The sequence below is a fragment of the Hippocampus zosterae genome, chromosome 16, assembly GCF_025434085.1.
Source record: "Hippocampus zosterae strain Florida chromosome 16, ASM2543408v3, whole genome shotgun sequence".
NCBI lineage: Eukaryota > Metazoa > Chordata > Actinopteri > Syngnathiformes > Syngnathidae > Hippocampus > Hippocampus zosterae.
In genome coordinates this window covers 14,605,691-14,633,213 of record NC_067466.1, presented here as the reverse complement: position 1 = coordinate 14,633,213, position 27,523 = coordinate 14,605,691, and the positions used below count along the sequence as shown (strand labels likewise).

At 44.6% G+C, this 27,523-nt stretch overlaps 2 protein-coding genes across 4 annotated transcripts in view; both read right to left on the bottom strand.

Annotated features, from left to right (window-relative positions):
- LOC127588968 (spectrin beta chain, non-erythrocytic 1) overlaps positions 1–2,807 on the bottom strand; it is a 30,858-nt gene extending 28,051 nt beyond the window's left edge. For 2 of the 3 annotated variants that reach the window (XM_052047988.1, XM_052047989.1), the window contains exon 1: positions 2,268–2,807. The gene's annotated coding sequence lies outside the window, so the exon portion shown is untranslated. The remainder of the gene's footprint in view (positions 1–2,267) is intronic. The other variant, XM_052047991.1, reaches the window with a different exon arrangement.
- Positions 2,808–6,443: 3,636 nt separating this feature from the next.
- Positions 6,444–27,523, bottom strand: part of ltbp3 (latent transforming growth factor beta binding protein 3) — a 31,113-nt gene continuing 10,033 nt past the window's right edge. Inside the window, exons 2-28 of the mRNA XM_052046327.1 lie at positions 22,694–22,972; positions 21,828–21,991; positions 21,647–21,752; positions 19,420–19,506; positions 18,362–18,478; positions 18,125–18,271; positions 17,766–17,873; positions 17,626–17,682; positions 17,077–17,154; positions 15,840–15,968; positions 14,977–15,108; positions 14,767–14,895; positions 14,563–14,682; positions 14,316–14,438; positions 13,430–13,552; positions 13,168–13,287; positions 12,370–12,498; positions 11,731–11,901; positions 10,791–10,871; positions 10,542–10,670; positions 10,267–10,404; positions 10,060–10,200; positions 9,411–9,539; positions 8,726–8,887; positions 8,550–8,639; positions 7,525–7,653; positions 6,444–7,216 (exon numbers count right to left, since the gene is read on the bottom strand). Coding sequence (XP_051902287.1) covers positions 7,065–7,216; positions 7,525–7,653; positions 8,550–8,639; positions 8,726–8,887; positions 9,411–9,539; positions 10,060–10,200; positions 10,267–10,404; positions 10,542–10,670; positions 10,791–10,871; positions 11,731–11,901; positions 12,370–12,498; positions 13,168–13,287; positions 13,430–13,552; positions 14,316–14,438; positions 14,563–14,682; positions 14,767–14,895; positions 14,977–15,108; positions 15,840–15,968; positions 17,077–17,154; positions 17,626–17,682; positions 17,766–17,873; positions 18,125–18,271; positions 18,362–18,478; positions 19,420–19,506; positions 21,647–21,752; positions 21,828–21,991; positions 22,694–22,972 — 3,470 coding nt within the window. The 3' untranslated portion in view covers positions 6,444–7,064. The remainder of the gene's footprint in view (positions 7,217–7,524; positions 7,654–8,549; positions 8,640–8,725; positions 8,888–9,410; positions 9,540–10,059; positions 10,201–10,266; positions 10,405–10,541; positions 10,671–10,790; positions 10,872–11,730; positions 11,902–12,369; positions 12,499–13,167; positions 13,288–13,429; positions 13,553–14,315; positions 14,439–14,562; positions 14,683–14,766; positions 14,896–14,976; positions 15,109–15,839; positions 15,969–17,076; positions 17,155–17,625; positions 17,683–17,765; positions 17,874–18,124; positions 18,272–18,361; positions 18,479–19,419; positions 19,507–21,646; positions 21,753–21,827; positions 21,992–22,693; positions 22,973–27,523) is intronic.

Genomic DNA, 27,523 nt, shown 5'->3' with positions numbered 1-27,523 from the left:
CGGATAAAGCATGCGGCGCAAAAAAGGAAATGTGACAGAATTGTCACTGCGGAGTCAGTGATCATTTTCCCCCAAAACCTATTCAGCTCGAAACTCAAATTTGAATAGAGCGTGTCAACCAATGTCAAAAGATTTCAAACCTTCACTTATTACAAAACCGCTCTGCTTCAAATGTATTCTAGGAAACAGAATCGGACTGCTTAACATCACAGTGAGTTACTGATGAGCAAACAATTCTCTTTCTACTGGGTGCATCTAATGCAAAATTAAGTATGTCAACTTAACAAGTACAACGTTAAAAAAATCAATGTGACCACACTGAGTGATCTCAGTGTGGTCACATTGATTTTTTTTTTTAAGGGCGTTCACACAAGCTCTCTTAGCATAATAATAGCACTGGAAACAAAAACTAAACCACAAGTTATTTTTGCATAGTAAGTCCCAGTTCCCATACAACAGGTTTACCACTCCCATCTTGAAGCAAAATAAGCTAAGGCTTTATTTGACTTTTATTTCTTTCCTCAATTCTTTGTTTGTCAAGTATCTCGCCAAATGGCTTTTTGATGATGAGATAAATTCTTGTCAGCTTGTTCTTTACTACTGTACTGACATTATGGGGATATATTTGGAGGAGGATTGGGTTCTCAAAAGAGACCAAATTTCTGATTTGGTTTTGAGCTGAAAATGTTTTGGAACTCCTGTTTTGGGGAAACCCTAAGAAATGGCCATGAATTATTCAATACAATAATATTTAGTTGTACGCACGATTCCGGCCACATATCCAGAGGGCCACTGTAAATTATTGACCATAGTACTGTGGCTGTCTACCAACATACAAACCAATCATGCCTCGAGACATTTCCCTCAGTAGCATTGATTTACTGTTGCTAGGTGGAAAAGAGGACATGCGGCCCTCTAGTGGCACAGTTTGATTTTTACAATTTCATATATATATACATACACACATGCATATATCACAGTTCCTTTCTTTAACCTGCCTCAAAAGCAATGCAGAGAAATTCAGACAAGTGTATACAACTCAGGATGGAAATGGGACTTAAAGGGGAACCACACAGGCACAAGGTTTCTTTTCACACCATAGTTGGCTCTCGTGCATTTTATCAGCTTGCGTCAAATCACAGATATGTTGTAATATATGCATGGAGAGCTGTACTGAAAACCGCGATCATACAATATTGTAAACAATTCCCATACGTGGACACCACAATCATCTGGGAAAGAAAAGCAATTAAAAGTCATGAATAAGCGCCAACATATTGAGCAACTATGTCCAACTGCCAATCATTCTTACATGTTTATTTTAAACAGCTATGATGCGGTTTGTCATCGTGTAGGTTATGTTAACAACCAGGTGGCTTCCAACCAATGCGCAGAGAGAGATAAGGCGTGCCCAGGGAAATTGCCCAATATCACTTAATTGGTTTGAGAAATTATTCCCACGTAATAAATATTGCATATTTGTTCAACTGTCTATGCCAACAACGTATTGTGACCAATTAAATGCTCTTCCATTAAATGGTAGAGGGTATATTAACCTGTGTATCTACTTTTTGTGATATTTTGGATTAGTGGTGTGCCATGAGTTTCTTTCTAAAGTTAAAAAAATGTGTTTAATAAAGATTGGGAAATACTAGGTTAATACACATGGTTGTAAAAATAATCAGTAGCCAACGCAACTTACTGCTGATACGTTCCTGCCGTTTAGGCCATGCAGCAGAATACATCTGTCCTAATCCATCCCAATATAACAGCGAACAACATCGAAATCACGACACTGGGCAAATGGCGACAAATTCAATGTTGAAAATATCAGACAAAGCACATGCTCCCGAGCTGGTCAACGTTGCTTTTAGTTGCTCGTACTACAGCTCCCACAGTGTGGACGTGACGGCTGCATGGCAAGTCCGAATGTGGCAGGCTTTGACATGGATTCAAACAAAGGCAAAAGAGAGAGACGTCCTGATTGATGGCTCCTACTTACAACACAGACCAACTCCTCGGCCAAGCAGCTTGCGTTTGAGCCACACACGAGCCACGTTGTGTTCAATGTGACTTTTGTCATCACGTGAAATAAACACATATCGGCGACGATAAGCTATCTGTTGGTATGGGATGCTAATAGCGGTTGCGGGCTAACAGCAGTCACCTGAATGATATCACTCTCCTCGCTCATTAGCTTGGTTATGAGTGGGTTAGCCAGAAAGCAGGTAGAGGGTGGAAGAAAAAAAAATGAGGAATACGCTTACCTCTCGTTTGGTCTTCTGCCTTTGCTCTATGTTTAAATTTCTACCCTATCTCATAAATCTGGAATTTTAGACGACATCAAAACGTGCTTCCCTCGCGTTCAATTGGAGCGTGCCACTACGCTGATTCGAGCGTTAACCGTTATAAAAAAAAACAACTAAGGGTTAAAAATAAAAACCCCAAAAGACTGTATTAATGTACCTGCGTTACATCAGCATCATCGAAAAAATATATATCCTCCTCCGCGCTTGCTATCAATTCGCCGTGTTCTAAAGGCAACCCCCCCAAAAAAGGGCCTTTTTTTAGGTCTCTAGTTGAAACACATGAAAGCGGTCCGCCTTGGGAATAGAAGTGATGAGACGCCGGTACGAGGCGGATATCCGCAGCAGCTCGTGGCCGAGCATCAGACGCTCCGCCCGGGTCGAACCTCACTGGCGCTCCCACTGCCTGCGCTCCAGTAGAGCGGCTCGAAGAAAGAAAAAGCGGTGGAGGTGCTGCTGCTGGTGGTCGTTCAGCGTGTGCGTGGGGTGAGTGTGGGTGGGTGCTTGCTGAGCCTTCCTGGTCACATGCGAGGCAGCGTGCACAGATTCGGTGCTCTTCATGCACCGCGATTGAACGAAATAGAAAAAAAAGCACATTACGGTGCTGTCCCTGGTGCTAAACGCAAAAACCTCATCACATATTTGTTTTGGATTGAGGTGATGCATTTCATGAGGTCTACACCAACTGCTGCTACCACTACTACTGTTGTAAGCAAAATTGCATTTTGGATTCTGAAATGCTACGACTGTTGTTCGTTTCCGTTTATTAGCTCTTGTAATCCATTTCATTTTCTTGTTTTTTTATCATTCTGGGATAGGCTCCATCTTGTCAGTGACACGAATGAAGTTCATCTATATGTGCCCTGCGATTAGCTGCTCTCCACAAGAAAAAAAAAACAAGCCCCCTAAGATGTTTTTCTCCATAATAATGTGAATGCATGAGTGAGTGTGAAAAGTAGCCCAAATTGTTTGAAAATCCAGCGCTTGCTCCACAGGGGACCATCATTTGCATGTTTGTCGTTGTATCACAATTATTGCACGACTGGTCACTTTCCAGAAAATATGGCACAAACACTAACGTAACAAGAACTGGATGTCCCTTCTCAATTGCGTAGTGACATAAAGAAAGGTACAGAAAACACTTGAGAGTATTCAGTTAACTTATCATGTGCATTTTCTGGGGGAGTGAAAAGCCAATGAGCAAACCCTCGTAGGCACAGGGACTCCACACAAAACCGGAGAATGGAACCAGCAGAACCTTTGGCTGCAGCAATGCATCAAAAGTCAATCCTGGAATACTCTAAAATCCCAAGATGCCATTATCGGTGCCATTCAAACATGGAAGCGGTGCAAGTCGGAACATCTATTTTGGGGTCTGTGTGCTCCATCTGCACTGGAGAGGGTGGGTACATGTGCGCATGTGGGTGTAGCTAAACCAACAAAGTGGTAGTGGGTAGGTTTTTATTGGATGTTGGGTCTCCTTGGGAGGGCCGAGCAGTTGGGAAAATAGCATCCCATTCATTACAAGAAATTTGTGGCCATGAAAAAGCCAAAGCGAGTTTTGTTGGGGGTGTTTTATTGTAGCTGCAGATTTCCAATGGGACTTGACACTTGGCTATTCATTTGAAATGTTTTATCTTGCACTGAACACCCAACGCCTTTGTATTGACAATAAGTTCTCTCATACTGCCTCACTGAAAAATATTCCAACACTTGCATTTTTTTTTCTATGTCGTCTTTTATCTATGGGGTCCAGAGGGTTGAAGAGCAACATCGCCCTTGGTGCCTTTGAGCAAGGCACTCCCACTTTCTGCTCAGTGGGAAGGTCCAATGTGGGAACATTTCATCCATTCATTTTCTAATCTGTTTACCCTGACGAGGGTCGTGGGTGTGCCTATCCCAGCTGTCTTCGGGCAGTAGGAGGGTCACACCCCAAACTGGTTGCCGGCCAATCGCACGGCACACAAAGACAAACAACCATTTGCGCTCACAATCACAGCGAGGGACAATTTAGCGTGTTCCATTAACGTGCCATCCATGTTTTTGGAATGTGGGAGGAAACCGGAGTACCCGGAGAAAACCCGCACAGGCACGGGGAGAACATGCAAACTACACACAGGAAGGTCGGGATCAAACCCTGCACCTCTGCTCTGTGAAGCGGACGTGCTAACCAGTCGCCACCTGAACATTTCACTTTATTGTCTTAACATTAAATGGTCAAGTTACACTGGAGCAAAATGGCCACCTGGCAAAAATTCATTTTGTCTCAGAAAAATCCGTACTTTTTACGCCGGTCCAAATGAAAACTGACACGAAATGGAAAAAAAAAAGAACGTCTCTCGTGATATTTGGCACACATTGCATATTTGTTTTTAATCAACTTGCATACTTCAATTTATCAGTTTGGACCTCCCTGCAAATAACAACAAATAAGTTGGAGAAAAAAACCCCTCAAACGGTATTAAGAGACCACGACGGTCCAAAATATTAAATGTTGTCTGGTTGTGTATTCCATTCTAAAAGCCCCTCCACAGTCTGTGTGAATACATTTTTCACACCCACCCAGCATGTTTACACCCTCAGGGTCCCCACCCCTGCGCCCAGACCCACACCCCGCACAGGGAGCTCATCCCCAATCCACTGTGACAAAGGGAAAGAGCTGAGTGCTGAATATAAGTCCGCCACTAGCTGCCAGATCGCGTCCAGCACAGTGCTTTCTGCAGATTGCAGCAGTTTGCGTTAAACCCCCCTCTGTCTGCTCTCTATAGATGGCACCCGGATGGGCCGGGTCATCTTTGGTGCGCGCGGTGACAAAAGGGAGGGGTCGCGGCGGGGCAGGCACGCGTTTGGCAAAGTTGGCGTGACTGCGCTGGCGCATGGTCGGACGGGACCAGTGTTCTTATTTTCTCCCAGTGAAATGTGGGAATGATATTCGCAACCTTAAAGCTGAATCATATGACTCCAGTCAAGGGGAGGTAAAGGAGGAGGGGCTTCTGTGCTGCCCTTGAAGAATGACAAGAGGTTCCAGAGAAGCCGATCTACTTGAATGAAGCGGACAACCACGACTTCTTCCACCATTTTATAAAGATTCAGCACCCCAAACAGAAGACAACAATGTCTTACATTTGAAGAACTTATTGAAGGTCTAACATCGTTTTGAATAAGATGCATCGGCTGCAGTTGGTGAGAGGCCCTTATTTGTTCAAGCGGCACCCGACGGCTAATTTGAAGCATGGCATCTCATACAACGCAGGCCAATGTTTGGTCAACGTATTTTGCCGCTATTTGTACCTCGTTGCCATGCGGTTTTTAGCTGTAGAAAAGATATATTTGTCATGCTGTGAGTTTGTTTGCATAATCATTTCAAAACTACATTAGCTAGTTGCCTGTGCCCTCCGTGCGCCACCCCCACACTTTTTCCAATGTAGCCAAGACAATGAAATGACTCTGCGCTTGCTTTAAAAAAAAAAAAAAAGGGGGTTGTTTGTGGTTGACTATAGTAAGAGACAGGCCATTTTAAAAAGTAATTACTGGCTATGTTTATTCTCCCCCCCACCCCCCCCCCCCCTCCCCCGACTACCACCGAAGCCGCAGAACACCTACTTTAAGTTCAGCAGATGCAGTGTAGAGCAATCAGAGGTTTACTCTCCGGGCAGTGCGACCCACTAAAACGTATTAATAGCCTCTCGCCACCTTTCGAGTCACCTCAAAATGGCAGCGACGTTATTTCAGTTGCACTTGTTGCTCAAGCTCCATTTCTTTCCGCCATGACCTCGTTTTCTTATCCGCCTAAACTGGTTGCTGAAGGTCACCCTGCTGCTCCAAATTGAAATGACAGAATGAAACCAGGACAAGCGAGGGGCTGGTGGAGCCATGGTGACGTGAACTCCCCCGAGCTTCACGGCATCATCTTTGCATCTTGGACCAAACCGTTCCAATCTGAAGCAGAGCTGCAAATAATCGGTTGGGTGGAGTTTGGACCTGCCAAAGATTTTTTTGAAGGCAAAATCGATTGGAGATCGTTTTTAATGGTACTGTTCAAGATTTAATCACTGTTGTGTGAGGAATTTAAACATACGTTCTAGCAACAAAACGCATCTTGACACATAAAATGCAAATGCGCACAATTGTTTGGAATATTTTTTTTATTATTATTATTAAATCCTTAACACATTTTCAAAAATGGTTCAATGCAGCAAAAACATTCTCGTCTATTCCAAAATCTGCTTTGGCTTTCATTGCTAAGTGCATGGTTTTTATTTCTAGCTTAACGTCTACTTAGGTGCACATGTCAAATTATACAAAAACATCCGTTCTCTCATATTTTACAGCAACAAAACAGGTTTTACAGCAACTCTCAAGCCACAAACTGTACAACAACACAATTCCAAGTAGGGCAATTTAGAATTAAATAGTCATGAACGCAGACGAGGATTTCAAGAGGGAGAGCGCTACGCGTAGCCTTCAATGTACAAATCTCAAATGGGCTTGAGTAGAAAACAACGATAAAAAGCATTATAAAAAAACAAAATCTCAATAATTAATTACATAAACATTTATTTGAACATTTATCATCCCAATTTATTTATTTTTATGAACGGGGCACATGTTCGCTCCTTCCATAATTTTACATTGTGTGTCGACACAGGTCCTTTCTCTAAATACAAGTCAGAGCTGCACGTGCACAACACTTGAGTGTGCATTGCATGTACTGTGCATGGATAAATAAGAGCGACAATGTCGAGGGGTGGGGGGGGGTTATTGGGTTCTACGGCGGACGCATTTGTTCGGCCTGCGTGTGGCCACAAAGCCGTGTTTGCAGTAGCACTTGTACGAGCCCACAGTGTTCACGCAGCGAGCGTTCTCGCACGGGCTACTGCGAGCTCCTGGTTCTGCACACTCGTCAATATCTGGGGGGGGGGAGGGTTTAAAAAAAAAAATCAGAAATAAACACCAAAGCAAACAACGTTGTGAAGTGTAAGTGAAATTGAAACGCTTAATGTGGCTCGTCTTTACACCGCAGCCTGCATTTGGCTGAATGATCAGCTATGTGGTGTAATGGTATCATCCAAACGCATGACGATATTGCACTTCAAAAAAATATATAATAATGAATGGCCTTAAATAAAACAACCAAGTTGTCCAAATGACTGCGCTATATGTCACGAGGTCTACTCTTATCAGTCACTTCAATGTACAATATGATCAAAGTACAAACCTATACAGCGGGTGTGGGAGTGGTCCAACCTAAATCCTTGGTTACATTCACACATGGTGCCCAGATAGGAGCGCACACAGTGGCCATTTGCGCAGCTGCATTCATCTGAATCCTCCTCTGAACTGTCACCTATCAGAAAACATTTTCATATTTAAAAAAAAAAACAAAAACATAGCGGAAAAGACTACGGTGAGGTGACACGTGTCGTCGTGTGACTATATGGGCGTGAGCTGTGGCTGACAGCAGCTCCCGTGTGAGAATGCTTATCGTGGTCAAAAACCATGGACAGTGGTGGCTCTCCTTTCCCACATGTGAGGACATTATAATACACAATTTCAGTGTCGTGTTTTCCACTTTTAGTGCGGGAGAAAGACCGAGTCCAGGAATTGACGCCCCACTGTGCTATAAGGTTGAAACTAATTGACTATAGATGTCACAAGATGGTGACAAAGCACGACAAACAGGTGCTCAATTTACTTAGTTCGACAAAAGCAATACTGTAATATAAGGTGGATAAGCAAGAATTCATTCATTCATTCATCTTCCGAGCCGCTTGATCCTCACTAGGGTCGCGGGGGGTGCTGGAGCCTATCCCAGCTGTCTCCGGGCAGCAGGCGGGGGACACCCTGAATTGCTTGCCAGCCAATCACAGAGACGAACAACCATTCGCACTCACACTCACACCTAGGGACAATTTAGAGTGTTCAATCAGCCTGCCCTGCATATTTTTGGAATGTGGGAGGAAACCGGAGCACCCGGAGAAAACCCACGCAGGCCCGGGGAGAACATGCAAACTCCACACAGGGAGGCCGGAGCTGGAATCGAACCCGGTACCTCTGCACTGTGAAGCCGACGCGCTAACCTCTGGACTACCGGGCCGCCCATAACCAAGAATAGACTCCACCCAAAAAAATCCAGAAATAGATTAAATAGATGAGGGGATGCTAACGATGCTAACAATGTAAATTTCTTGAGGGGGCACTGCAAACCATGTGAAGTCAAAGATGTTGGGAGTGAGGTTTCACCTGGGTTATAGTTAGGGAAAGCCATCAGGATATCCTGCTCCCCGTCCGACTCCGTCTCCAGGTGCATCTCGCACAAATGGTTGAACATCTCTGCGTGCAAAGCAAACAAGCCCTTCAAGGAAAACTCGCCGCGGGACGGCAACGCGTCAGCGTAACCGCTCGACCTTTTTACGAACCCGAATGCCTCGGCGGGCACGTGTTGCACTCGGGCCCCCAGCCGCGGCCGTAATGGCAGCAGCACTCCGAGTAGGTAACCAGCATGACGCTCCGTGGATCGCTGCAGATCAAACCCTCGTCCACCTGCAGGAAACAGACGTCTTTGTGGGCTGCGGTGCGATCTGGGTAAAGAAAATAGCATTGAAGCGTTACAACCTCCAAAAGTCTTCATTCTGTAGAATGAGTACCGGAAGCTTTTTTTTTTTTCGGTCCCGCTCATAAAAATCCACAATTAACGCACGGCTTTCATACACCGTCGAGGAATTTGAAATAAGACTAGCAAGCTTTGCGTGCTTGGTGAACGGCCCACTCGGCAGTTCCGCTCGTGAACGCGTCTCTATAGGCCATGCATTAGCCTTCCTTTTGTCGACTTGCTCACTTCCTGAGGCACACCTGCACATTCTAAAAAGACCAAGTGACGGTATCACAAAGGACGCCTTTATAAAGATTTGCGTTATTGTTGTACTTTAACAACACCGTATCGATCGCTGGTTTTTATTGCCTCGTTTGGATGCATTAAATACACATGATGTCGAGCAGAGGTAATAATAGGCACTGGCAAAACACGAATTGTGCATAAATTTAAAGAGTCAAGTGTCTTTAGGGATTTTTTTTTTTAACTAGCTGATATTGATTTTTACCCACCGTCATAGACGCACTGTTTGAGCGCCGCACTGAAGGTGCGAGGAGGGTCACAAAAACAGTGAAAGGAGCCGGGCGTGTTCTCACACCTCCCATTCTTACAGTACGAGGGATCCTGGCACTCATTCACATCTGCAAAGGGCACCACAGACACTGGTTACAGTATGAACATCTGTTTAGGGGGGGCCAGCCAGAATTGGGCAAAGTGGCGGACACAGAAACAGCGTGGTTTCAGCAATACGGCATAACAGTCCTGCCATAAATACCGGTTACGCCGTCTGCGGCAGAGACGCCGTTTCGGTTGCGTCGCCAACGCGGGCGGTATTTACAGCAGGAATATCAGTCTTGCATAACGTACAACACAGTGGACAAGTGCATTTGATGTCAAATCTCCGTCAAGCGGAATCTTCCGGTGCATCATAAATGAGCGTCATCTTTGGAAAGGCAGATTTGTTTTGATACACCTCTTGCGTTGGTTCTCATTCGATTGTGCAGGTGTACCCAATGAACTGCATCTGCGTAACAGTGTCCGCCCCCCCCCCCCCCCCCCAGCGCCCGTGAGTGGACCAGATGTTGTCACCCCAGAAAGACAATATATTTTGTTTTGCCGTAAGCAAATACATTTTAATAGCTAGCTATGATCTCGACTTACCGGCCTGCTCCTCAGGAGTCACACAGCGGTTGCGGTCGCTAGCGAGGGTCCAAGGCGGGTTACAGATGCAGTAGTAAGATCCCGGTGTGTCCACGCACAGACCGTTCTTGCAGTTGGCCGGGTCGTCGCACTCATTCACATCTGCGCAATTCAAAAACGGGCGTCATCGCGCTCGCGTCTTTTGGCAGACGATTGTCGCGTACTCACCAGCCACTGCTGCTATCACGCATTTCTTTTTGTTGGCGTCCGGGGTCCACGGTTGCTTACAGTTGCAGTAAAAGGACCCCTCGGTGTTGACGCAGCGGCCATTTCGGCAGAGAGACTCATCGTGGCATTCATTCACATCTGAGGGAGAAGATAAAAAGAGCGTCGCCATGGTCACAGCGCCCGTGGAAATGCTTAGTGAAGTACATTTTCAAACAGCATCATTTAAAAAAGTTATAGAGGCGAGTACTGGCAGCAATGGTACTTTCGACACCCACCGATGCACGCGAGCAGGTTGCCGTCGTAGTAAAAGCCCTGTTGACAGTAGCACTCGTATCCCGGCTGGGTGTTCTGACAGCGACCCTTCTTGCAGATTTCATCGGCGAAAAGAGAACACTCGTCAATGTCTGCAAAGAGAGCGCGTAGAAATCTTACAAGTGGCGCTTCATCGCGGCATTCGTGTTGCTATCAAAAGGGATTAGCGACGTGGACGAATGAGAAAAGTGCAGCGACGACATAAAATCTACCCTGGTAGGCGGGCCGACTGTACATGAGTCCTTCGTCGTAATATAGACCCTGCCCGTGGGGACACAGGAAGTGGAATTCAGCTGGGTGAATGAGAGAACAAAAGTGGAATGAACACATTCATCAAATGTTCCCACCAAATGAATAATGGGCATGATCAATAAAGCGGAATTGTACTGTCATAAATGACCACATTCATGCGGCGGGCATTCTCCAGTCGTTGATTGTATATCATTTCCATAATCACTAAAGTTGAGCCATAAGTCAGTCAGCTCAAATTTACCCTCAACTGACTTTTGACAAGCAATGCGTTTTATTGATCTCAATGTGTACCTGCCAATCATACGACAGAAAAAATAGCTTTGTGTTCGACTAAACAAGGCTGGATGTTACACCAAAGTCAATTTGTGAGTAAATTGAGACAAGCAAATTATTTCAGGATGTACACATTTTGTGACCTGAACATATTTTGCCGCGTATGTTGAAGTTGCACAGTGAAGTATTAAGAAAATTACTGATGCATGTGCATGCAGTTGGGCTTGTATTGCAGACTTGGCAAAATTCAGTCACCGTTAGGGCTGCTCGTCTATGAAAAAAAAATACTGACTATTTAGGATTATTTAGGATTATTTTGGTAATAACTGAAATTATGATTATTGATGTTTTTGTTTTTTTTGTACAAAACAAGAAAACGTTTAAATGGAAAATATATTCAGGCAAATCAAATTCTCTGAAAGTCTAGAATTATGTCAGTGCTTTTTGGACCAAAATAAATGAATACAATTTGTTAAAATAAAAAAAAAATGGTGCAAATATATAAAGTCAAGTATGGTTTCCTTGTACAAACAAAACAGTGGATTGGAGTTAACTTGCCAGACAAAACCACATTTTAGAGAGAGAGATAGAGAGAGAAAACAAATACTGAGCATGGTTGGGTTATACCTGAGTGAGAAACGGGACACGGGTAGATCTCACAGTGGTCTCCCCATCCGACCCCGATGGAGCAGCAGCACTCCTGCTTGGTGACGTTGGTAGCCAGGACGCTGTCGCAGAACACGGTGTCATCCAGGTTCAGGTAGCACTCCTTCTTCTCATCTGCGACCATCTGAGGTGCTGCGAGGGGGTGGGTGAGGAGGAGAGGGGCGGGGGGGGGGGGGGCGGGCAAACATTGTGAGAGCTCACCATCTGCCGTGTAAGCAAATGACTTTGGAAGCGTAATATTGAATCATTATCCAGAAACATCAAAAACATCATGAAAAAAAAGGAAAAATCAACGGCGAGACAACGTCGTCATGCCATTTTGCTGTAAATTGATTGCACTTGTTACAGTCAACAGGCTGTGCTGTGCTCGCCAGTATAACCACTGATTGATTTCCTACTTATTTCAGCTTGGCAATCGCATCTATTCACATTCACACACACAATTACAGTGGGAATTTATTATTTTTTTTTTTTTAGTCCTTAAAAAGGGAGTCTTTCTCTGTAATTGGTCTGATGTGAGCTGATCCTGAGAGGAATCAAATGTGCCGGCTGGTTAAAGCTCGTCATCAAGAAATGTAGGAGGAATGAGAAGAAGCTTACCCTCGCAGCTGTGTTTGTCCTCGGAAAGGACGTAGCCGTGATGGCAGACGCACACGTAAGAGCCCGGCCTATTCTCGCAAGAGCCGTACGGCTGGCAAAGACCCCAGTCGGATGCGCATTCATCAATGTCTGCAGAGGAAACACAACACGTGATCTAACTTTTTGAGTCCAATCTAAACATCAGACGAAAGAATGTTTTGGTAGATTAAAGTGAGAAAACACCGGGTTTATTGGTATATTTGCTCAGATCTTTTAAAAATAGCCAGACTCATGGCTTGGAAAGTTACATCAAACAATGACAAATCACGTTTGCTTATGTAAAGCAAAGGATACTCATACGAGTGTGAATAAAGATAATATAAGATAAGATATCCTTTATTCGTCCCACACTGGGGAAATTTACAGCCTCCAGCAGCAAGAATGTATGTAGAAAGAAGAAAGGAGAAAGAGAAAAAAAAACAACAAACATCTTTCAATTAAATACAATATTATATTATTATATAATATAAAATATTATATATTATGAGTGTGTATGAGTTTTTTTTGTCATTCGGTCCAATCTTTGCTTCTGAATTCTGAGCCAGCTTAAGTGGTCATGAAAAAATGGAGAGCAAAAGTGGCCGTTGGACATTCTGACACAAATATAAAATGAAACCACTGGCAAGGAGCATGGAGAAGATGCTCAGGTGGGTTGACTAACGTTTAGCGGGAGATACAATCCCAGTTTGAATCCGGATTTTTGCATGAATTGCTCGCGATGCGCAAAGAAAGCAGGCAGCATCATTCCAGCCGACTGACCTTGGCATCGCCGGCCTCCCACCAGCGTGTAACCCTTCTGGCACTCGCAGGTGTACGAGCCCATACTGTTGATGCAGCGGCCCCTTTGACAGTTAGATGGCCTCTCGCACTCGTTGATATCTGGAGGGACAATGTGTAAAGATCCAGAAACTGAGCTGAGCAAAGTGAATGATGAACTTTGATGTAGACTATAAACCACATCAAGGTTAAAAACATTTTTATTTGATTTTTTTTAAAGACAGAGGAGATGGATAATTCATGCCTTCGCAGTGGCTGCCTTCCTGCGTACGCTGGTAGCCCGGGTAGCACTGACACTGGAAGGATCCCTCGGTATTGATGCAGCGGCCGTACGCGCACAGCCTGACGTCCTCGCACTCGTCGATGTCTGAGTGCCAGAATAGGAGCGGGCTGTAAGCTCGTTTGTCATGATACCTCCACTCCCACGTGGCCATTAAAAGGACTCAATAACTATCTTGCACAGGCCATGTCAAGTCATTATCCGCGGGTGACCTCTCTCCTGGCAAATCAATCTCGTAGAAGTGAAAGTGACGCGCTCGTGTGAGGATTTGGTGGCAAATAATATTTATGGACACTGGTCAAAATTTGCTGCTTGTCCAGTGTAATCGTGTACATACAGAGACACAGGAGTACATTTTAAGCTGGGTGCCATATATATTTAAGCTACTTTATTTTTTTTCATCTTCCAAGCCGCTTGATCCTCACTAGGGTCGCGGGGGGTGCTGTAGCCCATCCCAGCTGTCTTCGGGCAGTAGGCGGGGGACACCCTGAATCGGTTGCCAGCCAATCGCATGGCACACAGAAACAAACAACCATTCGCACTCACACTCACACCTAGGGACAATTTAGAGTGTTCAATCAGCCTGCCACGCATGTTTTTGGAATGTGGGAGGAAACCGGAGCACCCGGAGAAAACCCACGCAGGCCCGGGGAGAACATGCAAACTCCACACGGGGAGGCCGGAGCTGGAATCGAACCCGGGACCTCTGCACCGTGAAGCCGAAGTGCTAACCACTGGACTACCGGGCCGCCGCTACTTTATTTCAGTAGTGCAATTCCCCCAAAAATAAAACATAGGCACTAGAGACATACAGAGTCCTTAAAAACATTTCCCACGGCCAATTTCTCACCACTGCAGCCTCTGCTATCAACGGAAGGGAGGAAGCCCTCATTGCATAGGCAGCGGTAAGTTCCAGCAAGGTTTTCACATCTCCCGTTAGGACAGATTCCAGGCTTCTGACACTCATTTATATCTGGTGAACACACGTCAACATTTTATTGTTTTTTTTTTAATTGTTACAAATACAGATGTCACCGACATCCTGATGAGAGATTTTTCGTTACTGGATCTTTAGGTGGATTTATTCATACGCTCACCATAACAGATGCCAGAGCGGGCCTCGTGACCCGGCAGGCAAGGAACGCACTCATAGGAACCGGGCGTGTTGTCACATTGCTCATTCGGGCAAGTGTCGGGACTCAAGCACTCATTTATATCTAAAAGAAAGACACACGAAAACAACGTACAATTGGCACACACACGATGAATGCCTTGTTGACTTTTTTTCTGTGTCTTTTTACCTTCGCAAACAGGATGACGGTGTGACCTGCTCCTAAAGCCGCTGTGACATTCACATTTATAAGAGCCGGGCAAGTTAACACACTGGCCTCCAGTGCCACAGATGTCCCGCTTGGAGCACTCGTTCACATCTGTCAAGACAGTGAAGCAAATTCATGACCTGATAAGGGGGGTGAAAAAAAATGACGTGGTTATAAGTCAGCCTGACTTACCGACACATTTGAGCCTCCCATGATGCACCATGTGTTTGTAGCCTTGGCGACAGTGGCATTTGTAGCCGCCGTCTGTGTTGATGCAAAAGCCTCTGCCCTGTCCGCACGGCTCCGACTCACATTCATTATCATCTGGAGAGGAAGGAGCAATGGCCGCATATTACTTTTGACATGGATTCAACACACACGACACTGAGTGCATCCAGACAAAAAAGACGGAGCCGAAATTTTTATTTTACAAAAAATAACAAGAGCAATTTGAGGCCACATCACTCCGCTGATATAATTAACATTTGTCATCTGAGAAATCAATGCGCAATTAGCAACAATTTAGAATTGCAATAGTTTAAATGAGGTTTTCACAGTGGAATAAGTGGTAGTAGTGATCCTCTGAAAGTGGGGCGGGGAGGGGGGGGGGGCGATGTGATGAGATTATGCAGGATTTGATGCCGGCATGGATTTCCCATACTAAATTTTAATCTGGTTTGGAATACAGATTAATTTTGATAGGACCCCTTCTGACCTTGCACACACAGCACATACATTTTAATGAGATTTAACAAAAATATGAAGGCTATTTTTGTAAGTTTCTTCAAAAAAAAATGCATACAAAATTCAAACTCACCTTGATGACAAAATCTCAGCAGAGGTAAAAAGCACATTATTTCAATTGTTACAAACGCCTTCCAAATGCCGTGCTTAACTCTAAACTGATGAGAAAATGCAGCTCGAGAAAAAGTAACAGGACACAATCTGCTCGAAGCAAAGGGACATGCACGCACGTTCCCTCAGACAATACCCCACCCCCTCACCCCCCCAAAAAAGGTCCAAGCGCACCTCCTTTAACCGCCATCATCTCTTACCCTCACAGATGTTCCTCTGCGGGTTGAGACGGTAGCCGGCGTGACAGTGACAGATGTGGCCGTTCAGGCTGTTCTCACATTCTCCGTGACCACAAATGTTCCTGCTTAGCTTACATTCATCTGTCTCTGCTTCAGGGAGGGAACACACAACTTACTAGTGGGCCAGCATCTGCTATGATGGAGCCATGCATATACACTCACTGGGCACCTTATTAGCGAACACGTTTGCTAGTACTCTAGAAGAACAATTTGATGCGCAGATTTATACCACCACAAAACATACATCCAAAGGGGATTTGTATTGACCTGTCATGACCGCAGAGGCCATTTGAAGCAAAGAAATACGTCTGCTTCACTATTTTCATGCGGAGAGAAATATGATGATGGAGAAGAAGATATCATAACATTAGCAGCTAGCTACAAACCCGCGCTGTCATTCCTTAACGTCAAATTCCCAAACTACCCTATGAGCTTTCCGACACCCGTAGACTACCGGTACCTTGAAACTTTCCGTTCTCACCCAGAGTACTACGGCTACAGTTTCTTAAATCGTTAAACTAAGCCTGTGTGGACTCAAATTAAGTGACAGGTGAGTGTATACACATCCAGTGTTAAAACCTACTGTGGCTTTCACCGGAAAGTAGCCATGAACTGAATTCCTATGGCTAGCTTTCTCATGTGTTAAAAGTGTCCATAAAGACGCACAAGTAGGACAAGTAAAGCACAGAAAGCAGAAAAGACAGACGAGGTCATTAGCAACATTCCATTAGCAGCCATGCTAAAACTTGGGCTCGGGACCAGTTGCCACTAGACGGTGTAACAAAAAAACAAGCAAACAAACAAACACTTATGGCAAAGTGGGATGTGATTCATATTTGTGTTGATACAAAACAAAATGATGTCAGTTTATGTGAACAAATATATTGTATGTGTCATGGCAATGAGGTATTATCTAAACAAAGTCAAGTTTGGTTGAGCCAGCATATTTAAATACAAAACACAGACAATAAAAACAGGACCTAAAGATGTATTTCGTGGAAAGCATAAAATAAATAAGGACAGGATTTAGCTTAGTCCTAAAAATAACTCATTGGTATGCTAAACGTACAAGAAATGTATTAGTAGAGTTAGCATCTCAACTGTGAGCTACCGGCCTAGAAGTCATCTCATTGTCTTCTGCTGATCTTTAGGATGGAGGACAACGAACGAGCAATCGGAGGTTTGTGGGAAAACTCACGTGAGACTTTAGTTTGGGTTTCAAACGGGTCATTTCCGGGAGTCATTCGGATGATTGTTGGAGGGGTTGGTATGACAACTGCCGGTAAAACATGGAAAAAATGAATATGACAACAACAACAACAAAAGTGTCATGTCCCTGCATGTTCATGTACACGCTGCAACTTCCAGAGGTAGAAAAACTTTGATTTGTGCAAACTCGATGCAAAAAAGCCCGAACTTTTTGGAGAATTTCAGCCAAGCTAAAAGCTTTCTATTTCTAAACCTCAGAAAACTGGACTTGAAAGAAAAAACACAAGTAATGTAATGTTGTATGACTGAATATGAACAAAATTATCTATAAATAAATACATTGGACTTCTGCAAGACTTCTTAAATCGAGTATTTAGTTTTTGTACTTGGAGATCCCCTATTTCAGCCTTTCATTTTCTCGAGGTTCAAGGGTGATATTCAAAATAACTTTGCTACCACACCAAACAAATTTTCAGGGAAAATACTTGCTCTGAAACATTTGTGTACAGTTAACCAAGTGTGGACCAGGGCAGTTTACCAGGAACGCGAGGACTGTGAGCGCTGGTTGGAGCCTGCTGCACAGCAGTTGTCGTCTCTGGATGAGGAATAAAAATATCAAGATTATCATTGGGATTGTGCTCGCAAGTACCAGTGTTTGGAAGAAGAGAGTTTAATGACCTTCCTTCTCAGGATTGGGACGGTCGGGTATCGGGGGGAAGACCACAGTTTCTAGAATACTTTGGAGAACAAAGCCTTTGCCGGCAGGGCAGATATTCCTGAAGGCCACTGAGTATCAAAACGTGAAGACAAAAGTGTTATTTCATTAAAATCAAATGCTGCTGTCGAGGGAGTTGTTTCTAATACTTTAACTCATTCATCTAAATTCCAACATGATGCAAAGCCCAAAAACAAAAACAAAAAATGTCACTCTTAACTGACTAACCCCTCTTAGTGCATAAACAAATGATGCCAACTTTGCAGTAAAGTATCATTATAATAAGATGGCATTTTATAAGCCACGAGCACGGTGTCCTCACCTGTGCCCACCTGCGGACAGCGTTCGCAGTTGCGCCCCCAAGCTTTGCCCACCGAGCAGCAGCACGTGTCCTTGGTGATTTGGGCGGGCAGGGCAAGCTCGCATCCCCTGACGTCGGTCACAATCCGGTAGCATTGGGCCAACTCAGCTGCACGGGGGTGGGGGAATGAAACGTTTTTTACCCTCCACGAGGACCGAAGGATGGATGTTGGAATGTTTTAGCGGTAGATCAACCCACCGACACATTGATTCATCTCCAGGACAAAACCGGCCTTGCAGAAACATTTGAAGCTCCCCAGAGTGTTCAAACAATCTCCATTCTGACAGATCCCCTGCATGGAGCACTCGTTGATATCTTCAAAGCCGGGCAGCGTGGGAGTAAAAACACGGAAAGGTGATTTAGATACACGGTAGGTGCTTATCTCTCGTTACAGACAGGAGAGCAGAGAGTGCAGTTTCAGGAAGAACGGTGGAAGGTAGAACCTATTCCGGCTCAATCTCCAGTATCTTCACATCTAAAAATGCGAATAGCGGGACAGATTCAAACTGTCGCCGTTATAAAAAGTTCTTCAGCTTGAAAATACAAGTTGAAAAGATGAAAAAACACTTTGTGTGGCGTCAAATCATAAAATATTGTGTAAACTTTAAGAACAGGAAGGAAAGCACTGTAAAAGGTAAAAAGGCAATAATTCTCTTAAATGCCCTACCCGTGGAAATCAGAGCAACAACCTGGGAAGAAATGCTTTTATTTGGACGCAAGAATCACTTGAACAGTCTTGCGTTTGGCTAAACCACACCAAGAATGCATTTGTGTCTCGCCCTGCAGCCTCAGCCAGATCTGCATTTTGGCCTGTTTTACTGCCGCACCCTCCTCCCTCAAATCAGCCAGTCAGGAGACTGTTGCCGAGAAGGACTCTCGGCTCAACTTTACTTCTAGAGAACTTTCAAACAACCACAGCTGCAGATAAAGCACCGTATATTCAGTGAAAATCAGACAGGTACCAACATTAAAAAAACAAACACAAAAATAACGCTGAGTCGAAAGCCAAAGAATCAAAACGCGTTTTAAAACGAGTTCTGCATCATAGAGGGGAAATGGACTCTTATTCTGTTTGAACTATCGCATCATCCGTGATTAGCTTTGCCCAACTTGACCCCCATTGCAGAACGGGACAACAGGAGTTCCGCTTTACGCAAATAATGAAACGAAAAAAGACGATAAATAAAGTGAGCTATCAATGGAGCTGTCGGCAATGACGTAACCATTAAAAAATAAAAAATAAATCAGCCGGTTACCTTGACAGTGAGTGCTGTTGAATCTTTTATAGCCTTGCGGGCAGGTGGAGCCGTAATCCTCGACAATTGTCTGCTTGACGGAAGCATCTGAGGACACACGTGTAAACATAGCATGAGGAGACCTTTCGAGAATAAACCTTTAAGTGACTCATTAACACCTCTCAGTTTAGCATTATGCATAAAAGGGAACAAACATAAAAAGCAAAAGTGCATTGCGCCGAGAAGGCAATTAAGTCAATTTCCCAATATAATCAAATTACCCCCCAATAAAATGCTCGGGAGTTTCACTGTAAATGGTAAAGCAAATTACAAAATAAAAACAGAAGCCTCCATTTTGCGCCAGCGCGTATTTTTGGCAGCGAGGTCTGAGAGAAATTGCAGTTGTCAAAGCCAGTGAAAGATTTCTCCCCACATTTTATAACGAAACAAACAACTTTCTTTCTCTTTTGCTTCTCTAATGAGAGTTTTTACGAGCCCTTCTGCTCACTTAATCCACTCTCGCCGTGCGACGGACACGTCTAGAAACGTGGCTTGAACGTTGGACGGCACATTAGCCTCGTTTGTCACGCGTTTCGAACCTAGACGAATTCTAGCCGACAAAGGCCGGGGGAAAAAGAGAAGCAGCAGTTTCGGAGAGCTGTGGGTGGACTGAACTGGAATATTGCGACTGTAAACTGGAACAACAACAGAAAAGCGAGATCAAAGCGTACATTGTGAATAAGAGTGTAAAAATTGGAAGCGATAAATGAATACGGATGGAACAAAAGCATACGGGACTCGGGGCTGTGGTCTAAATTCTAACCAGACGTACAGTATCGGGTTTTGTCAAAGGCCGTATTGTGTGACTCAGTGCCGAGAGCTGGAATAATACTTGAGTGGAAAGAATGTGGAGCCAACGTTTTCTTGAAATTCAACCTTGGGCGACGTGATGACAGTCCTGCGCCGGGCAGGCCAATCGGAACATGGGGATGTCGGAGAGACGTATTTTCCACATTCTCCTCCTCTGTCTCACTGTCTGCGCGTGTGTCATTCCTATAATTCAATCGCCGTTCTCCTCCCTCACTTTCATGTACGGTGCTATCAAATTCACGTTTCAAAAGTTGGAAGGTGCAATTCGCCGGGGATGCCCGACACATTTTTGGGGGGGCTGGATAAATGTTCCCAGGAACACACAAGATGCCGAGATGGGTTGGATGGGCACTTAGCGGATACTGCGATGCAACCCCCCCCCCCCCCCGCCCCAAAACGTCATATTGATTTTGGGGTTTCCACACTTATGACGAGTAACTCTGGTCAACAAATTATATTTTATATATATATATATATATATATATATATATATACTGTATATATATATATATATATAGGGCGGCCCGGTAGTCCAGTGGTTAGCACGTCGGCTTCACAGTGCAGAGGTACCGGGTTCGATTCCAGCTCCGGCCTCCCTGTGTGGAGTTTGCATATTCTCCCCGGGCCTGCGTGGGTTTTCTCCGGGTGCTCCGGTTTCCTCCCACATTCCAAAAACATGCGTGGCAGGCTGATTGGACGCTCTAAATTGTCCCTAGGTGTGAGTGTGAGTGCGAATGGTTGTTCGTTTCTGTGTGCCCTGCGATTGGCTGGCAACCGATTCAGGGTGTCCCCCGCCTACTGCCCGAAGACGGCTGGGATAGGCTCCAGCACCCCCCGCGACCCTAGTGAGGATCAAGCGGCTCGGAATATGAATGAATGAATAATATATATATATATATATATATATATTTTTTTTTTTTTAAATTGGTGATGCTGATTCTGACTCCGCCCATTTTTCTCTCGCGCATCAGGTTTTCATAACAACAATATGTAACACGGTATTATATTTAGGAATATTGATGATGAATTCAGCATTAGAATTTTTTTTTTGTAGACGTCACAGTTTTAAATTAAATCCGTATTCCATATGCAATTTTATAGGTCAAACTTAAAAACGACAACAACAACAAAAAAGAAAATATCTCCAAAACCTGATGTGGTGGGGGAAAAAATGAGGGCGGAGTCAGAAAATACTTGGGGACATATAGCGCCATTTCTGAATACAATTTTCAGTTGACAAGTGTTATTTTTGCTCGAGTTGCTGAAGTCGAAGAGTATTTTATTGTAATACGGGAAGCACGTTTTAAGTATTGTCGGCGACGGACACAAACACGAATGAAAAAATGAAAATGGAAATGTAATGTTTGAAAAGGCTTACTTGGCAGTTTGGGGCACTGGTAACACTTGTTCTGTCCCCAAGAGTTGCCCACGCTGCCGCAGCAGTCCTCCTGGTTGGTCAGAACGGGAAGCGGGTTGCTGTTGCACTAAAACGACCGGACAAATCATTAGGAACACTTGGGGAGTCTTGCAACCCGTGGCGGCCTTGTGATGAAACTCACGGCTTGTTTGGGTGTGGTCTCCTGGAAGCAACGCCCCTTGGGCTTGTGCCGCGTGGGCGGGGGGCGCGGTCCCGTCTTCTGGGGAGGTTTGCCGTCTGCTTGGTCCACAGGTTGAATGACCACCGACGTGTCTGGCGTGTGGTGGACACGCACCTTTATCTGCACTAAAAACAACCCAAGGACATGAATTGACTCAAAATGATTACTGACTGGTCACCTCATTTTTACCACCGGATGCGGGTTTTTTTTGTTTGTTTTTTGTTAAAGCATTTGAGATAATTAATCTCATTACATATTTATGTCCATTTCATATGTTTCTTAACCATTCCAATTCAAACTGTTCAGCTCATTCCTATTCCATTTTGCCTTTCCAAATTTCAAAATAAAACCCCCATATTATCTACTTAAATACTATTTTCCACATCACTTTGCCAACTCATACTGTTCTAATTCCAAAGGACATTTTTCCAGTCAATAGTTGTTCTTGTCTCGTTTCATTTTTACTGTTCCACCTCATTACATTTCCGAGTTTGTACTTTTACTTGATCTGGAGTTGAATCATTACTTGTACATTTATCAGAGTTTTACGCAAGTATCTGAACTTCCGCTTCCTCTAACTACAGAGTAAGGTGGTCATTATTGACGATTTTGACAGTCAATTATTCTATTATATCATCAAATTTTTAAAAAATGCATGAAAATGTATTACAAATGAGATTTTTGCTCATTTATTCCAATGATGCACTCACTAATGTTTTAGAAACTGAGCACTACATCTTGGATACCGATTCATGCAACAGGATACTAGATTGAGAACCACTTCTGAGGCCACTTCAAGTGTCATAGCGACGTAAGCAAGCCGGTACCTTCAGAGGAATGGTGGCCCGGCTGGGCAAAGGGTAAGGTGAAAACAGAGTGCGACTGAGTCATCTGGGTTTGTCCCAGGCTGGCTTGCTCCAACAGCTTCTGGCCGTCGGGCTTTAAGGACACGGGGTAGATGGGTGGCTTGTTGCCTCGCGCCGCCTGAACTCGCTGGGTGAGCCGCAGAGGAAATTGGCACAGTCGGCCCGTGAAGCCCGGCGGGCACCGGCAGTGTTTTCTGGAGCTGCACACGCCGCCATTCAAACACGTGAGAGGGCAAACAACTGTGGAAACGCAGAGGGAAGAAGCCATTGTTATTTCATTTATGTATATTTATAACCCGATGTTAAGATTCATGGGTGGCCTCGATACTCTCAGAAGTACTGATGTCCATTTACAACCGAAATTATAATATTGGTTCCATGATTTTGGAGGGCCGGAGCGCTGAACGCCCGATCATGTCGGCATTTTCACGTCTTCCGACTGGTTGGTCTGAGCAAATCTTTGACTCGCAAACCGAGTCGTACACGGAAATATATGTGCATTTCCAGTGGCATATGAAATCTTTTGTGTCTTTGCATTTGATGCATTATGTAGGAGACTGGACTGTTTCAGAATTGTCTGTAATTGTGTCTTCACAACCCCCCCCCCCCCCCCCCCCCCCATGGAATTTATTTTGTGATTTCTTTGCTGGATTTTCTGTTGTGGTGTGGCATTTTCGATTTTCTTTGTGCCATTGAAGCGATCATTAATTTACGTTTTTCTGAGCCGGTCTTTGAACGCCTCTCGCGAGGAACGCAGAAGAGAAGGCACGTCGTCCGACAGAGACGAGTCTGTATTTGTTTGAGAGTTTTAAAAGAATTCATAAAGTATACGTTTAAAATCAACAACGCTGCAGCTCTCTTTGTTTCATACAGTTTCAGATTTTTGGCTGGTACACATTTTATTTGAAGGTTGTATTTGTCATTAAACAGACGGAAGTTTTGCTATTTTTGGTTATTCGGCGGCCTAAAAAAAGTGTCCATATGAGTAAAAACAACTTGTCGAATGTAATTATCAGTGTATGTTGCACAAGGGAAGAAAAAAAAAAGTGATCCGCCAATTATTCCTGGACTCGCAGGTCCCTACAGCCAATCAGAAGCGAGCTCTTGGCAGGAGAAGAGAAGGTGACGTCACTGATGCGTTTCACAGCCTTTAATGGGGGGGGACCATATCTCAATCTACAGAATGTATGAGAGAAAAGAGGTCGTTGGCTTCGCCAGCCATCACGACAACTTTAAAGTCTCCATTTTGGAACGTTTTGGGACTTCTCAGGAAAAAAAAACAAAAAAAAAAGGAGTAACGGAAGAGCTTTTGGCAGTTTCAGATTCACAGCTCCTCACCACTACACGTGTACTAAGTAGTGTTTTCTTTTTGCTGGTAACAAATTGCATTCAAAAAACACCAAGACAAAGAGGAAAGCATCCACATGGAAACAATTAGGGGCGCACTGCCAGCGAGTCTGGACTGAGGGGTAATTATGGGCCTGGATCACTTTAAACACAGCGGGAACATCCTCAGCACGACAAAGACAAAAGGCAACAATTCTGAAAGGGTCTCAATAAAAAATAAAAAAAACTCAGCGAGCATGTTGGAAAAACTTATTGTGAGAAAACTGCCCAAAAGTCCCAAACTATTATTGCTGTGAAATGAATTGACACTTATTTACCGAGCGGAATAAAGAAGGTGTTTATGCACAGGAAGGTGTTTTAGGAGCTCTTGATTTGTACTAATGCGATTTAATACTTATTACGATATTAGTTCCATCGTAAATCACAAACGCTGCCATTGGAAGAGGAAGGGCAATTTCAAACACGAAAAGAGAAGGCTACAAAATTTCTGCGATGTGATGCGACCTACCAAAATGTTTTTATTTAAAAATGCCACCTCACTGGATTTTTTTCACATGCGCTCACACTTAACACAAGGTGACAAGTGCAAAACCGCCATGCAGGCAGCGACATGCTGCATGAATGACAGGAGGTGAGATGAAGAGCGCGCACACACACACACACACACACACACACACACACACACACACACGCGCACACACACACACACACACACACACACAGGAGTCATCTTTCCCAGACATCCTCTGACATAAGAGCTCCACATTGGGCTGCACTTTGCATCCAATTTGAGAACTGGGAAAGACGTGGGGGAGGAAAATGGCGATAACAGAAGCAAACCAAAGACCGTCTTTTTTTTTTTTTTTTCTCCCTCCCAAAATGTTACACAATGTCACACGATCCCACACAAAGCCGTAGAGGCTGTACTCGCGCAAGAGTGGAAGCGGGGGAGCCCGGTCTGACTGCAAAAAGTCCAGAACGGAGGGAGTTCTCTGAAGATAGCAAAAGTCAGGATCAATGTCAGGTTCATGAAAGTCAAAGGTTATCCAGCGGGTCCGGCTCGTATTACTCAAATGTGGGGTACGGGCCCTTCAAGTGAATTGGACTTTGGTTTCCATCCATTATCGACAGTTCTTCATTTTCCTCCAGATGCGCCAATAATTCTACGATACAATCTGACATTTTGACGATTGTGGTGCAGACGTTTTATACCCACTGTACACTTTTGGTGAAAGTGTACAATTAGATGCCTGCGTGCGTAACTGCATTCCCCATTAATGTCCTTCACCCCAAAGTACAGTAGCAACCACTTGTGGTTCAAATACTGTGTCGATCATTCAAATCCAGTTGACTGTCAGCGACTTTATTAAGCAGGGGAAAAAAAAAAAAACTTTCCAAGTTAAACATCTTGTCTATATTACACCGCTAATTGGATTTTGCCTTGTGGTTCTTCGGGGCTGCAGGACTGACACATTGATGATTATCCTTTATGATTTACATTTTATGGAGTGGATCATCACTTGACATGACAAAAGGGGAGAAACGCTTTCTGGTTTTCCCTTGCCGATGGAATGCAGGGTGTTAGCTGTGTGGCCCGCTAAGAGAAAAAGACCAAAATTGCTTACATCTTGAGAAGACTTTCCCTTCATCAGCACGGAGTTTATGATCCTCCCATGCTCATTAAGTCATCAGTAAGCTTCTTTCGGTCTGGGAGACAAGCCGTTCTGGGCGCGTACCACGCCTTTGTCTTCAAGGATCTGACGCATTCCAGAGATGGGGAGAGGGTGGATGTGAGGGGGGGGGGGGGTGTTATTAAAAATCAAATGCACTGCTCGTTTGAGCGACGCGATGGTATGATTGCAGGAGGCAGGACGATGGCCGTACGGACGGCATTGACGGTGGCGCGAGAGGTCAATTATTTACTTTTTTCCACAAAGCCACCCCGACAATGGAACGAGATTACAAGACTGCAGTTGCAACTCGCCCTTCTCCACCTTCATACGTCCGTGCCGCATGTGTTGTGCATGTGGTTTCTGTTAAGCCATTAAAAGTGTTGTCATGCTCTGGCAAGAGAGGAAATGTAGGATTTTCACTGGCCGGACAGTAAAGGGGTTTGCTCATGGGCTTCGGGACATCTATAAGGGAAACACTCTCTTTAAAATGCCCGTGGAAGGTTACGTTAAAATCTGGGGGGGAGAGATAACATGCCATTGGAAAAATGACGTACGCGGCGTGCGGTGGTGTGAGGGATTCAAGTCAAAAGACGCATAAAGAAAGAAAACGATGTGATATTTAGAGCTTGTGATGACCTGTCTCTTCAATTTGAAACGACGCAGTCGCATTCCACAGCCATAAAAATGAAACCCTGTACGTGCATGGAAATGAACATGAGATTTTGGCCTGCTGGAAGAAAAGGAAGGGATGACGGAAGGAAAGGCAGAGGCAAAGAATGGGGTCGGGGTGGGTGGGGGGGGGGGGAGAAATGGAAGAGAGGGTGCGTGGAAAACGAAGGAAGCGGAGACGAGCGCAAAGACGAAACATGAGAAAGAACAGGTATCGAGGAAGATGGGAAAGCGGGGTGGGGGGGCAGGAGAAAAGAACAAGTGAGGAGGAAGTCGGGAAGGGACGAAAGAGAGAAAAGGGCGGAGAAGAAGGAAAGCAAGTGACGGATGAAGACTGCAAGTCCAACGGAGGGCAGAGAGACAAACAAAAAGAAGGACAGGGGATTTAAAGACAAGGAGTTACTGAGAAGAAAAAGAAAGAAAGGGAGCAAGGAAACAAAAAGAGGAAAGAAAGAAAGAAAGCAAAAAAGACCGGATAGGGAAAAAAAACAGGTTTCCCCTTGAGTGGCCCGTGACGCGACCACCCACTCGATGGCGTCTCTCGATGACGCATCATCATAACGCACCCCCCCCCCCCACGTCATTCCAGCCACAGCCGCACCCTTCCAGCCCAAAAACAACAAATTACACACCACAAAAACAGAGTTAAAAAAAAAGGTTGCACGCACGCACGCACACAACGACCTGATGTGTCCCCTTCACACCCGCCGTGCCACAAACAAGCATTAGCCACGCCCCCAATCAAAGGAATCAGACTGTGAAATAATAATGACGCCAGTTGAGTCACTTTCTCTGTGATTCACGGGCCGTTCCGAACCAAGCAACCCACACGCGGATTAAATATAGACACCGTTTCTCTTTCTGAGCTCCATTGCACACTTTTGCACATGGCAAACGCACGCGCGAAGCATTTCGGCTCTGCGTGTTTCCACTGGTGTCGTTTTTCGAATTGTTGGCCTGCGACGCGGGGACGCACCGCTCACTAAAACGCACGGCAGCGTTTACGGTAAAGTGTGACGCAGTAAGTTGAGAGATCGAATCATTTCAGAATACGTTGCCAGAATTTTCTACGCACAACATAACTTTTGGACTGAGCAACAGA